This window comes from Salmo salar, chromosome ssa19, assembly GCF_905237065.1.
Source record: "Salmo salar chromosome ssa19, Ssal_v3.1, whole genome shotgun sequence".
NCBI lineage: Eukaryota > Metazoa > Chordata > Actinopteri > Salmoniformes > Salmonidae > Salmo > Salmo salar.
Window position 1 is genome coordinate 70,515,012 of NC_059460.1, and position 16,525 is coordinate 70,531,536.

The following is a 16,525-nucleotide window of genomic DNA, read 5'->3' on the forward strand; positions in this document are numbered from 1 at the left end:
TCAAGTTGCGCCACAAATGATCAGAAATGGAATAATTTAAAACATATGAAAAAATGACATTTAAAAATCTAACAAAAATGTCAAAGGTCAGTCCATACCTCAACAACAAACATCCCGAAATGTTTCAAAATTTCAAACACAAAACTTGGTTTATAATAAAAACAGTAATATTTGTGACATTTCATCAACCTGACTAATAAAAATACCTGGATTAATAATAATTATGTAGCTACATTAACGTTCTGCGCATGCGGGGTCAGAGTTGACAGTCGGCCGTGGAGGAGTGCGGTAGCTAAGCTAACAGCTAGCAACACATGTGGAGGGTACAACGGGAGGCAACCCCAACTCTGTCAAAATTCCCCCAACCGAACCGTAAACTTCTCAGAACTTTAGTCACATTGAATTTAAGGGATAACAGTCGTTTATAATGAAAGGGTGAGTAAAGCAATTTAGAGACATGTCTATGTTCTTATCACGAGTAAAGTTTTTTTTCTTGTCTCTTTTTTTTAATTTTTTTTTCTACAGGCGGGGAGGTGGTTGCAATGCTGCTGCTAGCTAAGCCCTTTGCGCGGTTAGGGGTAAAATAATCTGCCAATGATGGCACTACAGTGATTTTCGTTTCGCTAACCACCGTTTGTCATTGGCTAGTTAGCTAGTTAGCAAATAGCATCGTTAACCTGTTAAGTGTGGCTAGTAGTGCCTGCATTACCCATCAAATTAACCATGTTTGAACAAAAGTCGGACAAGTTCGTAACCTGCCTGTTAGTTCGTGACGTGTAGCTAATTAGCTAACCTGAAATTCGATGTCTTACTTTGACGCTAGCTATAGATAATTACTACTAGGCTACTTTAAGCCACTCTCAACTCCAACCTTGTTCAACTAACTAGCTAACTACTTTACTTAACTAGTGAACCACGCGGCTAGGTAGCTAACGCTAGCTAGCTAACTTCAACATGGAACACATGATAACTGTCACTCCACCAATGCTCCTTCTATTTGTGGTCACACTACCTAACGTTAGCATAATGTTCACGTTTGTCAGCAGTTTATTTGAAGTATGTTTAACTAGTATCACTGGTTTCTGTGAAGCAGGGCAGCGTTGATTCGCTAACTAACTTGGCTAATTGATTCAGTAACTCAATGATTCGACTGTACTGTTTGGGGCATAAGCGTCAACCATAAAACTAGGTGCTTTGTTCATCTTGTGCAATTATCTGTCAAGTTTACAAAATATCAGTTCCCTCACTGCTGCTTGGGAAACACTAGGTACATTCTGCATCTCTTACTCATGTAAGTAACACACAGCTAGCTAGTATAAGTGGAATGGTTAGAATTAGGAATTTAATAGGATCTTTATGGGGGAATGACACAATGTAGCAAATGTTTACTACTGTATGTAGCCAACTACTTCAGGCATTTCTAGCTCCATTTTTAAAGTGTCAACAGGAATGGCATCAGTGGATCAAAAAAGACTGATGTGTAGATTCAATGTTGAAACAATCAAACCACAGTTTTTCAGGTTGAAGTTTACTTATTTACTTAACAAGTTTTGCTAACACGACACCATCTTGTCTGCAAAGTCCAATGGGGTCTCATGACGTGGTGTCTTGGGTTTTTTAATTTGCAGAGCAGATGTCTTAGGTTTGAATATCTGCAATGTTGCCTGATCTCTGCTGCCGCTCTATTCTGACTGCTGGCGAACACGTGAGCAGCAGCTGTTGTCTGCCTAGAGGTTTTAACATAAGGAGCCGCCCTATAAATACCTCTGTGCGCTCCACGGGGGAGGTCAATTTGAGGCAAACAGTTAAGACACGAAAAGAAACTCTTGGTCGCAGAGATTGACATTTGCATATGCATCTTGACTAATCTTAAATGATCAATGCACACAGGAAAGTGTGTATACATGCATAAAGATTGCTTCTAGTTGCAACTAACATGTCATCCAGCCCGCCATTGAATGTATGTTTTTGCGTTAGGGGGCAGATTTTGTCTGCGTGTCTGGCGTTGTGGCGTATGCGTGTTGGCCTTTTGGGATGGGAGGCGGCAGCTGTCAGTGCATCTGGGCTGGTCCAGATGGCTCACAGTGGCAGAAAACTGGCTTCCCTGTCTGCTCCCTAGAAGTGGTCAAAGCACAGACAGGACCATGTCCTCAAGCAAACTGTTAGACATCTCAAAGTTTATCAACATAGTTAATGAGTTGTCTACATAGGCCAGTGTATGGGTACGTACTACGCACCTGTGTAGGATTCACTCTGGATAGGAGCGCCACATTATCTTTCTTTGTTGCTTGGAGTCCACCCCCACCTGTGTCCCAAGCTGGTTGACCGTTCTGCTCTTGTTCCAGTAGCCGGATCGAGCTGGGGGATGTTACGCCCCACAACATTAAACAGTTGAAACGCCTCAACCAGGTCATCTTCCCCGTCAGCTACAATGACAAATTCTACAAGGACGTGCTCGAAGTGGGAGAGCTCGCCAAGCTAGGTAAGATGAGACAGGCTTGCTCAACCACATAGTCTTATGTTGTCTGATATTGATGCACTTGTTTTGGTAATGAACTAATGGTGTAGTATGAGGAAAAACTGCAGCATGGCACTGATGTAATACGCCTGCCCTCTGACCCCTGTGTTTGCAGCGTACTTCAATGACATTGCGGTGGGGGCAGTGTGCTGCAGAGTGGACCACTCTCAGAACCAGAAGAGACTGTACATCATGACACTGGGCTGCCTAGCGCCCTACCGCAGATTAGGCATAGGTACGGCTCAATCTTTTCTTGGTTTCATACACCAGCAATAGCCAGCGTCACACCATATTTCCTTGTATCCTCTTACACTGTTTACACAGTATCAGGTCATGATAACCTGTGTGTATTGCATATTGTCAAACTCCTAGTCTTCTGTCTTTTATTGTAACCAGGAACGAAGATGCTGAACCATGTGTTAAACATCTGTGAGAAGGATGGCACTTTTGACAACATTTACCTGTAAGTTTATAATCTCAATATTTTTTTTAGGGCTTTCTCTCCTTGTGTCGATGTGCATTGATGTGAAAGATCTGGACAAAAAATGCCTGGTATGGGCATACACCATCTTGCTTAGCTCTCACCAGTCCTATGTTTTCACATCAGTGCATATCAAGGAGGCAACCTTTTGAGATGCACCCTCAGTGTTCAGTTGAAAATGTCACCCACACATCCGTTCATCCCTGACCTCTAATTCACACGCTTCCTTCCTTCCTCCTGACAGTCATGTGCAGATCAGCAACGAGTCTGCAATCGACTTCTACCAGAAGTTTGGCTTTGAGATCATTGAGACGAAAAAGAACTACTACAAGAGGATAGAACCGGCAGATGCCCACGTGCTTCAGAAGAGCCTGCGCAGCCCTTGTGCGCCCCCTGGGGGAGATCTGCAGAAGGCAGAGTAGCCTCTGGAAAGAGCATGGTCGTGCCCCGCCTCCCAAGAAACAGAACTGTGACAGATGCCCATGGGTTGACACATTCACCACTTTCTTCAAAGGACGTTAAAAAGAGAAAAAAACAAATTCAAAGTTTAAAAAACAAAACATGGCTGCATTTTTATTTTGCAACAAAACAAACACATTTAGCATTTTATTTTTACTATTTTTCTTTATTTAGAAATTTGAAAACAAAATAAAGGATTCAGAATCCAAAAGTGCTCAGAAAAGCTGCTGACTTAAGACAGTTTAGATATGGTGGGGGGTTTCTGTGTTTGCAAATCATACTGTTTGAGTTGTTTTAAATGCGGTTTGTATTAAAAACCCCGATAGAACTGAATAGGGAAAATCTTTTACAGTAAGAGACTATCGTTGACAAAGGAAGTCCAACTGGCAACCATGGAGTGATGCTTCTCGTCGTAATGGTGACCCGTTTGGAACACTGAACTCATCCCCTTGTCACCTGAGCCCAGGGACTTATGGGAAGAGTTTTTACTGGTGGATGAGACTTACTGTTTCTTCTAGCAATATGCAAATTGTGAGCCTTGCGCTGTGATGCAATGCCCCCTATTGACGTCAAAGCTCTGATGCCAGTCCAAAGGGGGAACGGAGCGCCCCACAGAGCGGGCATGAGGAAGGATGAACGGTTTCAAGTTGTGGGGAGATTTGAGGGAGTGGATTCCACTCTTTGTTTCTGAATGGTTTTGTTTCTCAACCCATCTATTTAATCCCCCCTTTTAGATCTTTTTCTTTTCAGCTCTTTTCGTTATATATATATATTGATGCTGATTGGCTCAGGACTTCTCCTGGGCTTGCCACAGATGCTGTGAGAGAGTCCAGGAAACCTTCAGAGAGATCAGGGTGTGAGATGGGCAAAGGTGTATGAGATCACAGGAAATAACTGGTTTATTACGATGTTGATGTTTTTGTCGAAGTACAAAGATGTGACAATGAACAAGACGTCAAGCAGGGGTTGCTTGAGTACTTGGCAGTTCAGGAACAGGAGGCGGGTCTCTGTTTAAGGACTAGAGCAGTTCAATTGACTGGCTAAGATGGAGTTCTCTCAGCCTAGGTGAAGTGCATGAGTGAGATTGTTGTGGATGCTTCTGTTTAGATTGGCACTTTATAGTTAGCTGGAGTACTGTCTGGTACTGAGGCTAACCTTTATTGGCCCCTTTAGTAGGAACCCAGCCAACTAGATCTTTCCACATGTATCTGTAACCTTTTTGTGCGCTTCATTCATGACCATTGTGGGAAGGTTGTATGTTGGTTTGGTAGTTTCCACTGTCTGTAGGGCCCCTTACAACAGAACCTGAAGCCCAGGAGAAACCTGCTCCACTGCATGCTGGGAGAATACTGCCCTCTCCACTGTAGTAAAAGCATGTTTTGTTTTCTCCTTTTGAAAATGATCTTTTCTGGAGCTCTATATTGTAAGACTTTTTAACCTCTAAATAAAATAAATGCTATTTGCATTGTGGGTTCATTATTTCTATTTCATGATGTAGATCAGACCGTAAACGGTAATGTGTGTATATCAATCATAGTTTACAATCATACAGTAGTACCTTAAAGTATTCAGATCCCTTGACCTTTACAGCTTTATTCTAAAATGGATTAAATAAAAAAAATCCTCAGCAATCTACACATAATACTCCATAATGACGAAGCGAAAACAGGTTTTTAGAATTTCCTTGTGAATTTAGGGAAGGAAAAAAAAAGATAAAACGTATTTATTTACATAAGTATTCAGACCCTTTGCTATGAGACTCGAAATTGAGCTCAGGTGCATCCTGTTTCCATTGATCATCCTTGAGATGTTTCTCCACCTGTGGTAAATTCAATTGATTGGATATGATTTGGAAGGGCACACTCCTGTCTATATACGGTCCCACAGCTGACAGTGTATGTCAGAGCAAAAACCAAGCCATGAGTTCAAAGGAATTTTCTGCAGAGCTCAGAGACAGGATTGTGTCAAGGCACAACATTTTGCAGCATTGAAGGTCCCCAAGAACACAGTGTCCTCATCATTCTTAAATGGAATAAGTTTGGAACCACCAAGACTCTTCCAAGAGCTGGCAGCCAGGCCAACCTGAGCAATTGGGGGAGAAGGGCCTTGGTCAGGGAGGTGACCAAGAACCCAATAGTCACTGACAGAGCTCCTCTGTGGAGATGGGAGAACCTTCCAGATGGATGACCATCAATGCAGCGCTCCACCAATCAGGTCTTTATGGTAGAGTGGCCAGACGGAAGCTACTCGTCAGTAAAAGGCACATGACAGCTCGCTTGGAGTTTGCCAAAAGGCACCTGAAGGACTCTGAGACCATGACAAACAAGCTTCTTTGGTCTGATGAAACCAAGATTGAACTCTTTGGCCTGAATGCCAAGCATCACGTCTGGAGGAAACCTGGCACCATACCTACGATGAAGCATGGTGATGGCAGCATCATGCGTTGGGGATGTTTTTCAGCGGCAGGGTAGGGAGAATCGTCAGGATCGAGGGAAAGATGTACAGAGATCCTTCATGAAAACCTGCCCCAGAGTGCTCAGATTCACCTTCCAACAGGAAAACGACCCTGAGAAAGAGCGACTTCGGGACAAGCTGCAGAATATCCTTGAGTGGCCAGGATTTGAACCCGATCGAACATCTCTGGAGAGACCTGAAAATGTATGTGCAGCAACGCTCCCCATCCAACCTGACAGCGCTTGAGCGGCTCTGCAGAGAAGAATGGGAGAAACTCCCTAAATACAGGTGTTTGTATTGTTATCCCCAAAATACGCGATGCTGTAATCGCTTCAACAAAGTCCTAAGTGAAGGGTCTGAATACTTATACATGTATTTCAGTTTATTTTTAATAAATTTGCAAACATTTCTTAGCCTGTTTTCGCTTTGTCATTGTGTGTAGCTTGATTTTTAATTTCTTTTTTTTTGGGGGGGGGGGCGATTTAATCAGTTTTAGAATAAGGCTGTAACGTAACAAAATGTGGAAAAATCAAGGGGTCTGACTACTTTCCGAAGGGACTTTATATCCGTCATAGTTCACAATGCACGGGCAGAGAAGTAGAGGAGACTCAGCATAGAATGTTTATCCCTGAGGCGCAATTTGCTCTATAGTAGGAAGTGAAATATATCTATATATATATATATATACGAACGATATGGTATTAAAAAAAAATACAATATTAAACAATGTCATCTGACTGTTTAATTTGTGTACAGTATGGATAAATCCTGCTTGATCCGTCAATCATTCAAATCACAATCCATGACTAAGTCCCAGTACACATTTTGATTGGATCATAGCTCGAATCTCTTGATTCCCGATCGTTCGTCTCAGTTTACTTACGCCCCTTTCTCCTGTTAGGTTGTGAGTGGAGTTTATTACCAGAGAGAACCAAAGTTTTGTCAGGAACGAAGTCCCATAATGGGGAAACTACAGGTAATTTGCTAGCTTATTATTTTTCCCAATTTTTCCAGGGGGTTTTCTGATTGCATTTTTGTTCAGCAAGTCTAGCTAGCAAGCTTGACATGTACCCAAGCTACTACATAGTGATCTAGCTAGCGAGCTAACAACTAGCTGGCTGGGTGGCTGTTTATTTAGCTAGCACAATATGGTTATACCATCATGTACTGTGAGTGTGAACCTGTGTTTTACGTCATTGTCGCATAAATTCACTACCAAAATAGGGTTTATCTTCTGCGAAACTACTCCAACACCAGTATAGCAGTGCTAATGAGATAGCTACGTAGTTCTCGGCCCCCTAGCTACTACGTAGCTAACGTTACTTGGAAAGTATAGGTTGAAAATGAGGATGTTAGTGGGTTAACTACATTAATTGTTTTCAAATAGAACGCTATCCGTTGCCCCCAATATATTGAGTTCTAAACATTTTGTCGGAATATTTATTCATTATTTTCAGCTAATGTTAACTGGGATAACCGATTCACACAGCGTTGGACTAAGCTCATTGTTTACATGAACCTTGGCAAAGGTCTGCGTATCTTGTCCCATATTGTTGTGATGAGTAAAGGCAGCACAACATGAGGCTACTTGAATTTGGAAGTTTTGTTGTTGCTCAACAGTCTTGTCAATTATGATCCGTTACTTATTTGTAATCAACGTTTTTTCTATTGTTTAGTCATCATACCTCCTCACTCATTGGTCTCTTATGACTGTTTGGGTTGCAGGTCGGCCAGGGAAGGGATTTAATGTTTGGCCTGCGAGCGTGGTGACCAGGCAGTACAGTAGGCCAGGATGCCAGAGATGACAGAGAACCAGACTCCTGGCCATAAACCACGGTAAGGACAAAACGCAGATCCTTCTGACCATTGTTACTGTGGGAAGGATCCCTTGGCGTATGTATTGTCAGCGCTTTACCACAGAAAAGCATGCAGTCTTCTGCATTGATATGGGTATCGTTTTCAGACACACAACATTAGCTAACCTCTTTATACATTTTCTCTTGCAGGAAGAAAAAAAACAAGGAATCTCACAATGCAGGTGAGATGTTTTAGTGTTTTTCTGTTGTTTCTCAGGATTTTGTGGGAATGACTCGTTAAGGTATTGTTTTTGTCCTTTAGTTGAGAGACAGCGAAAAGAGAAGATCAACGCTGGAATTAACCGTATTGGGGACCTTCTACCCTGTTCCCAGGCACTGAAGCAGGTAGGCCTAACCCATAGTCACACACACACACACACACACACACACCTTAGTGTGTTTTTGGACCAAACCATAGAACTTACAGGCTTGGTTTGCTTTTAAAGGTGTAGTATTTATCCTTTGATCTGAAGCTATTAGTTGGTCTCAGTTGGTCTTGTCTGTGAAGCTCCTGTTGATATCCTGCCATCTGTTTTGACTTGTGTTTGTATACATGTAAATCCCATGCTGACATCCTCACTGTCTGTCTTTAGAGTAAGAACATGATCCTGGACCAGGCCTACCGTTACATAATTGAGCTGCAGAAACAAAATGACGCCATGCTTCTCAAGGGAGGAGACCTAGTACAAGGTGAGATGAGAGTTTGTGACATTTACAGGTATGTTTTGACAGTGCAGAAGTATTTAATTCCTTTGAGTGTTTTCCTATGTGTTTGCTTGCATTTGACAGTGTTTGTGTGTACGTGTCTGAACGTTTGAGAGTCCTGTGTTGATGACAACTAATCCTTGTTGTCTCCTATTTCTGCAGCTGAGGAGATCCGGCGGCTGCGGCATCAGCTGGAGGAGCTGCGGAAGGAGAGCGGCCATTACATTGAGCTGCTAAAAGCCCACGAAATCAACTTCCTGGATGACCCCACTGTCCACTGGAAGGGCAAGTTGCGCTGTGCAAAGGTTGCCAAAGTAACACCCACTCACCAGCTCCCCAAAAGAATTATTGTCTACTCCAATGGGAATGTGATACGCCCAACAGGAAAGGAACCTAGTCCAGCCTCCGATCAGGGGAAGCAACATGCTGAGGCTGTGATTGTTCAGTCATCTTGTGACATTACAGCAGGGGTAAGGGTGAACAGGGTTCTTAAGCACGTCAGTGTCTCTTCCTCTGCCCCTCCGCTCCTCCCTGGGGCAACCCTTGCCCCTACAGTGTCTATACCTGGCATCAGGCTGGTGGAACAGCGTGTAGCAGAGGCACCTTCAGCCCCAAAACTGCCGCCCTCTGTGTCCTACTTTACCCTACAGGGTCTCTGCCCTCTACCGACTGTCACCACCGCCTTGCCACAGCAGCCCCAGCCTGCCACCCCAGCCCCTAGTCTCACCGTCGCAGCCAGTCTGGCCACCCAACTCCCTCTCCAGCCTGTCCCCAGCCTTACAGCCCTTCCCCAGGTTATAAGCACCCAGAACGCTGCCAGCAGGACTCTGAGCTATACGACTATCCCCAGCAGCTCAACCCTCCTTAGGGCCAGTGCAGCAGGGAGCACACAGACCACCTGGACTACCCTACAGCTGGCTGGGAACACAGTGCAACCTGTCTGCCCGTCTCTCTCCACACAGGAGACTAGCGCCACTGGGCAGCAGGTGTCTGTATGCCCCATGGGCACTAAACCATCAGTTCAGCCCATTCATATTCAAATGAGGCCACAGGTACCCATACAGCCCCAGGCACCCATCACTGCCCATATCCAAGCCCAGCCCTCCATACAGAGGACAACCCAGCTACGGCCAGCTATCCTTGCCCAGCACCAGCCTCAGCCTGTCATGGCCCCCAAACCACAGTGTGCCATCCTCCCTCAGTCAGCCATAATGCCCCAGCCTGCTGTGGTAGCCCACTCAGCTATGATGTCACAACCTCAACCTGCTGTACTACAACAGGCAACAGTCCCCTCCCATCCACAGACTGCCCTGATGAACCAGCCCCACCCCCAGGCATCTGTGATGCCCCTCCTCCAGACCATGCAAGTATTGCAAGTAAACCCTGCAGGGACAACGGTTGCTGGGGTAACGGCTCCTCAGAACACTAACAACCCGAATGTTGTCATCCTACAGCAGACCAATCCCTGCTCAGCCCAGTCGGTTGTCAGGGAGGACTTAACCAATCAGACACCTTGCCAGCACATCGTCATCATCCAGGCCTCCAATCAGCCTCCACCTGCTCCTCCTCAGAACCCTCAGGTTGGCATGGTGCCCACTACACCACCTGTCATGCCCAATCAGATTGTCGCAACGAGCTGCCCAACTTCCACCACTGGGCAACAGATATTTGGGGGTAAACAGTTGGTCCACATTCTACCCCGTCCTGTCCCTCAAACTCAGGCCCCCCTGGTTCCCCCGACCCCTCAGACCATCACTGTGAATGGCCAGGTGTTTTCCCTGCAGCCCATGAAGACCTCGGACAAGTATGGCTCTCAAGGTGGCCAGAACAGTCTCCAGCTGATCCAGCCCACCACCGTTGAGGAGCCCACCACCAACGTGGCTCTGCACACCCTGGGAGCCCTCAGCAGTCTCAACCAGAGCATCTCACAGGGCATGCCGCCATGCATCTCCACCCAGAGTAACGTCCAGCTGACCCTTGCCCCACCATCCTACTCTATAGTGCCACAACAGCCACCTTCTGTCACGGTTTCAGCAGCTTCACACAGTTCCCCTGTCAGTCAGATCTCGATCCCCAGTGTGATTCCACCCAGAACAGGTCTGGTGGTGGGTACAGGGAAGGCCTCGCGGAGGCAGCCTGGCACAGCTTCAATGCCCAGAGCTAAGAGAGCCACCACCAAGAGGACCAAGTTGGTTAGGAAGAAGGAGCCTAAACAGGGACAGACTAGTCGTACTGTCACCATCGCAGCCAAGCCAGTGGCTGTAACAGGGGACCGTCAGGAACAAGAGGCCACTGTGGCTCAGGGAATCCCATCTTCTGCTGCTGGGACAATACAGCCAAAGCCTGGCCCTGTCAGCACCACAGTGAACACTCCCACTGTTAGTAGTATTGAGGCTTCCACACAGAGCAGACCTGTGAGTAGTGTTGGCTCTTCACAGTCCACACCTAAAGATGGTAGTGTCAATGCTGCTACACATAGTGGGCCAACTGTCTCCAGTGCATTCACAACACAGAGTAGAACCTCTGTGGCAAATGCCACAAGTGTCACTCCGTGTACATCAACAGTCGGTATCAGCTCCACACAGAGTCAACTCATTATCACTAGTGTTGTGAGTCTATCTGCAGTCACCACTATCACGTGTGCAGCAGATATGCCTACAGTCAGTGCTATTGTTTCTTCCCAGAGTAAACAACCTGCTGTCGCCCCTAGTGACAGCTCCACTCACCTTAGACCTATATTCACACAGAACAGACAGCCTGTCACTACTACTGTCAACACTGTGCAAGCTAGATTAGCTGCCACCAATGGCAGTTCTAGACAGAGCAGATCTATGCTGACTAGTGCCTTTTCCACAGAGACTAGATCCACATCTACGGGTGTGACGTCGTCAGCAGCATGTCGTCCCTCAGTCAGCACTGTAAGCTTAATAGAAAGTACACCAATGGTGTCTCTCCAGTCTGCTCAGCTCACCTCATCAACGGGTCAGACCAAGCCAGCCAACAGCCAGGAGCCTCAGCCTACAACCCAGACCCAGTCCCAGCCTGTGGCTTTTCCCTCGGTCCCCTCCACTCCAACCCCCTGCTCCGGTGCACTGTCTTTCTCTTCACCCTCTGTAACAGTCCCCATGACCATGCCATCAGAATACAGGAAGCGGGTCACCTGTAATAGACCCTCGAACCAGCAAATGACCATGCCCACTTCCACCCCCAAACCATCCCATCGTGCTGAGCTGATGGTGACAGCGGTGTCAGGCAGGGAGAAGGAGCCTCAGACAGAAGGCCACCCCAGCGCAGCGATGGAGAAGGGTAGTGTGAGGAGTAATGCAGCGTCCTCTAGAAAGGACTCCACTCTCCCACAGCAGGTGTACACACTAGACAACGAGGCCCCGGATCAGCCTCAGGCTCCCAGCAGACAGACTGACTCACCCATGTCTGGTGGAGCAGGTGGCGGAATGGGCTTCTCTGTGGCGTCCATGCTTCCTACTGGCCACAGTGTCAGTTCCTCGCCGAGTCATTTTGGACCGTTTACTTTTACCACAGAGCAGGCTGATATCCTGGCTATGTTGGAGCAGGACATTCCTGGGAGGAGGGTGGTGGGCTGCACCGTGGACAACCCCACCGGCTCCACAAACACCCCAACGCCTGCATGGGAACCCAACCCCAAGTCCCAGCAAGCCTCCAGCAGCAAAGAGAGGGGGGCTGGACAACAGACGAAGCTCACCAAACAGATGGAGACTCCAGCGGCTAAACCCCCATCACAGGTGTCTGTCAGGGGCCAGGCTGGAGAGGTAGCAGGCAGTGGACCCAGCGGAGCCAGACATCCACAGAACCTCTCCTACTCCCAGTCCCAAACCCAGAGCCAGGCCCAGTCTGGTACTGCCAGCACCCTCAGTGTCAACAACCTAATCCGGCCCAGCTCCCGTCAGCAGCAGGCCTACCCAGGCTCCCCCAGTCTGGCTGGGCAGCAGGGCTCAGTCCCATCCCCTGCAGGGAACTCAGCCCATGTCTCCCAGCCCTCCACCCCTGGCCTTCCTCCCTGCTCGGGCTCAGTCCAGCTGAACGAGTACACTCCACTTAAGAGTGCCCAGATGAGGCCCCAGGTGGGGGTGGGTGAGCCACGACACATCAAGGACGTGTCCAAGCGGCCAGCCCAGGACGATGTGATGCTGTCCAGCAGTAACAAGCGACATAAGGCCTGCCCATCGGCCTCCAACGTGGGCTGCATGGAGGTCAAACCCCTGGACCACAGTCAGATGATGGTACCCCAACTACCCCCTACCTCATCCATCATGACCAGGATCAACCCTGATGGAGTTGGCACCCTGTTCTCAGGCAATACCTTCATGAGTACGGTGCTCAGACCCACCGAGAGCCACTGCACCCCCCAGCTGCCCGTACAGGAACACAACCAACCAGGTGTGCTCCACCTGCCTCAGGGCCACCCCCAGCATGGTGCACCCCAGCTGGGCCAACACCTCGGGGGGAACCCCTACCTGAAGCAGCAGCAACAGGATCACCAGAGGCACCACCTATACCAGCTCCAGCACCACCTGACCCAGCCTGACCCCGCACAGCTCCACAGCCTCCACCAGAGGGCGCTGCAGCAGGAGCAGCACGTCCAGAAGAAGCGGGTGCTGGTTGGAGGGGGTCATGGTGGCCCTCCTGTGGGCCTGCAACAGAAACAACACCACCTGGAGAAGACTGGAGTTCAGCAGCATCATCAACAACACCAACAACAGTCTCAACAACAGCACCAACAGCAAACACACCAACAGCACCAACAACAGTCACAACATCAACAGTCTCATCAACAGCAGCACCAACAGCAACACCAACAACAAGCCCAGTCACAGCAACATCATCAACAACACCCTCAACAGCAGAGCTCCCACTCCAGACACCAGCACCTCCAGCAGCAACAGATCCAGCAGCAGCAGCAGCAGCAGCAGCAGCAGCAGCAACAACAGCAGCAGCACTTTGGGTCACGGCACCAGGAGAAGAGCTGTGAGGGCCAGCCAGGACCAGCAGGACCCAGAGCTCACCACAGCAGCCACCTGGCCCAGCAGGAACACCTCAAGGTACAGGAACTACTGAGGCTGTCTTGAATGATAGCCATAAAATGATAGGATTACGTTTACTTTGAGTACGTACTCTTGCTATTCTATAGTAGTAAAATGGGGTGATAAATTGTATGCATATGCATGATAAAGCATGTTTTTGTATTTCATGTGTTATCTAAATTAAGCAATAAAGCCTGAGGTGTGGTATATGGCCAATATACCACGGCTAAGGGCTGTTTTTATGCACGACGCATTGCGGAGTGCCTGGACACAGCCCTTAGCTGTGGTAAATTGGCCATATACCACAAACCCCCAAGGTTCCTTATTGCTATTATAAACTGGTTACCAATGTAATTAGAGCAGTAAAAATACATGTTTTGTCATACCCATGGTATACGGTCTGATATACCACAGCTGTCAGCCAATCAGCATTCAGGGCTCAAACCACCCAGTTTATAATATCAAATAATGTATTATCTCCTGTCCCCTCCCTTCAGTCTGGTCAGGACCACAGTACCATGCAGAGGTTGATGAGCTCTAGGAACCTGGAGCAGCAACTGACTTCCCAGCCCAGCAACCCTGCCTCTCGGCCCTCCGACCTGGGCTGTGCCCCCTCGCGCCAGGAGCGCCACCGTGTCTCCAGCTACTCAGCAGAGGCTCTCATTGGGAAGAGCTCATCCACTGGTGAGCAACAGCAGCGCATGGGGCTCCATCTCCAGGCCACCCGCAGTACTACACAGGAGCAACCAGACCTACGGGGCTACCTGGACACATCCAGAGTGAAGGGCAACGTCGCACATAACCCTCAGAGCAGGCTGCCCCCAGACCACCCTGGTTCTGCAGACGTCCAGAGGATTTCTGAGTGTCCTCCGTTTAAAACGCTGAGCGGTGCTGGAGGCGGGCATCAACTGGGGGGCTTCGAGGTCCAGGTGTCCCGTGGCGGGGACATGACGCCTAAATCAGGTCCTTCCTCTCAGAGAGGCCCTCAGGGGCAGCAGGGGGGTTTCCGAATGGGACCGGGGCCTCCAGGGGATGGGCGACCCCGTGGTGGGTACAGTGGACCCCATCCTGGGGCACAGGGGGTGCATATTGGTGCTCCAGGGCTTCCTCTGGACCAGGAGGGGTGTCAACAGAGCTTCATGCAGAGTCTCCTGGAGCAGACCAACCACCAGAGGGCAGTCCAGTGCTGTCCTCCGGTCAGTATGGAGTACGGCTGTGTGCCTGGCAGCTCTGCAGGGGACATGCAGGCTAAAGCATCCAGCCCCAGTGTTCCTCCCACACAGAAGGCCTCAGCTATGAGGCTTGGGGAGGGCAACAAGGGCCACATCCCTCAGGGTAGTGGGAACATGGGTGCCCACCCAGGGGTACGTGCAGGCCTCCCCCACCCTCCTACCCCCCACAGCAGCTCCGAGCCAGGCCGCTCCCCTGCCCCCTCCAGACCCCCCACCTCAGTCAGCCAGCGCTCCCGCCACATCACCCAGGAGTCCCAGAGCGGGAAGCTGAGGCCTGGGGAGCGACCACGGTCAGGCAGCCTGAGACCTGGGAACCCCTTTGAGCCTGACGTCCACCTGCTGGGTCGACCACAGTCAGGGGGTGAGGCGCGGCGCAGCAGTATCGTCCGCTTTATGGCAGACAATGCCCAGGTTGCTGGGGACAACAACCTTGTGCCTGACCAACACCTGGCCCAGAACTTTGGCTTCCCCTTCATCCCGGAAGGAGGGATGAATCCCCCTCCTCCTATCAACACCAACTCTACCTTTATCCCTCCTGTCAGCCAGCCCAACTCCTCCCGCCCCTCGGCCCTGCTACCCGTAGAGCCCCAGAACACCTTACCCTCCTTCTACCCCTCCTACCCCTCTGCCGCCCACCCCAGCGACATACCCCTCCAGTACTTCTCCAACCAGATGTTCACCAGCCCCGGCACCGACAAGAGCAGCTCTGCCCCCCTCAACAACCGCTTCGGCTCCATCCTGTCTCCCCCGCGCCCCGTAGGGTTCGCCCAGGCCAGCTTCCCCCTACTCTCAGACATGCCCCCTATGCCCATCAGCAACTCCTCTGGCATTACCCCACACCTGTCCAACTTCAGCCTCACCTCGCTGTTCCCAGAGATCGCCACAGCAATGCAGCCTGATGGTTCTGCCATGCCCATGTCCCCCCTGTTGTCTCTCTCCAACACTTCCTCTGCAGACTCGGGCAAACAGCCCAACCGCCCCGCCCACAACATCAGCCATATCCTGGGGCATGATGGGAGCTCTGCCGTGTAGGTGAGGGGACTTGAGGGGACAACGTGTTAGTCAGGAATGTTCTGTTTCCATTCCATTTCAGTGAGAAATGTGTTCAATTGAATTACGTGGAGAAATGTCATGGCCAATTGAATTGACAGGAGGGCTGCTGATCGGTTCTGTATGTTAGCTCACTTGGTTGGTATCATGTTATTATTCATGGTTAGTCAACCTACTCTCACATTCAAGTGTTTTCTACTTTGACTGTCTGTCAAATTGATACCTTGGCATCGGATGCCGGAGTTACTGAAGTCATAGCATTTCACTGAGCATTCCCCTCCTATACATCTACGATGGGGGAAATAAAGCTTCTAAACGTCGTCACATATCTGCTTGTAACATGCTATGAAGAGTTTTGTACTTTCATTGACTGTGACATTAACATTGCACAACATTCTAACTAGTAACTTAAAATCATGGTGGCTGTACAGAACCCATTTGTGTAGAGCTATTTTGTAAATATCTTTCTTATGACAATTGTTAGTATAATATGTATGTATCTGTAAATAAATAAAGTTGATTTATTAACCTTTATTTATTTGTTAAACTTGGTTTGTTTCAGAAACAGGATGCCCTCCAGATATCACTGGTTTCCCTTGAACAGTACTGTATGTGCCTTCAGCTGAGTGAGGGACAAATCAAAGCAAGCATTTTTGCGATTACACCTGCTTTATTTCAATTCCCTACAAACGCAAACATTTAACAGGGTT

General features: G+C 48.7%; 2 protein-coding genes across 3 annotated transcripts; both read left to right on the forward strand.

Moving 5' to 3' along the window:
- Positions 1 to 251: 251 nt before the first annotated feature.
- naa50 (N-alpha-acetyltransferase 50, NatE catalytic subunit) lies at positions 252 to 4,923 on the forward strand. Of its 2 annotated transcripts, none has more exons than XM_014159355.2 (5): positions 252 to 435; positions 2,346 to 2,482; positions 2,634 to 2,753; positions 2,915 to 2,981; positions 3,244 to 4,923. In XM_014159355.2, exons 1-5 carry the CDS (start codon positions 428 to 430, stop codon positions 3,419 to 3,421), a joined length of 510 nt encoding a protein of 169 aa, XP_014014830.2. In that variant the 5' UTR covers positions 252 to 427; the 3' UTR covers positions 3,422 to 4,923. The 2 variants fall into 2 exon arrangements, with proteins under 2 accessions (XP_014014830.2, XP_014014831.2); XM_014159356.2 differs by having other exon boundaries at positions 261 to 435; positions 2,349 to 2,482.
- Positions 4,924 to 6,782: 1,859 nt separating this feature from the next.
- On the forward strand, positions 6,783 to 16,349 carry usf3 (upstream transcription factor family member 3). The gene is made up of 7 exons (XM_014159351.2): positions 6,783 to 6,888; positions 7,638 to 7,748; positions 7,919 to 7,950; positions 8,031 to 8,113; positions 8,362 to 8,458; positions 8,636 to 13,551; positions 14,031 to 16,349. Exons 2-7 carry the CDS (start codon positions 7,705 to 7,707, stop codon positions 15,795 to 15,797), a joined length of 6,939 nt encoding a protein of 2,312 aa, XP_014014826.2. The 5' UTR covers positions 6,783 to 6,888; positions 7,638 to 7,704; the 3' UTR covers positions 15,798 to 16,349.
- The last annotated feature ends 176 nt before the right edge of the window (positions 16,350 to 16,525 follow it).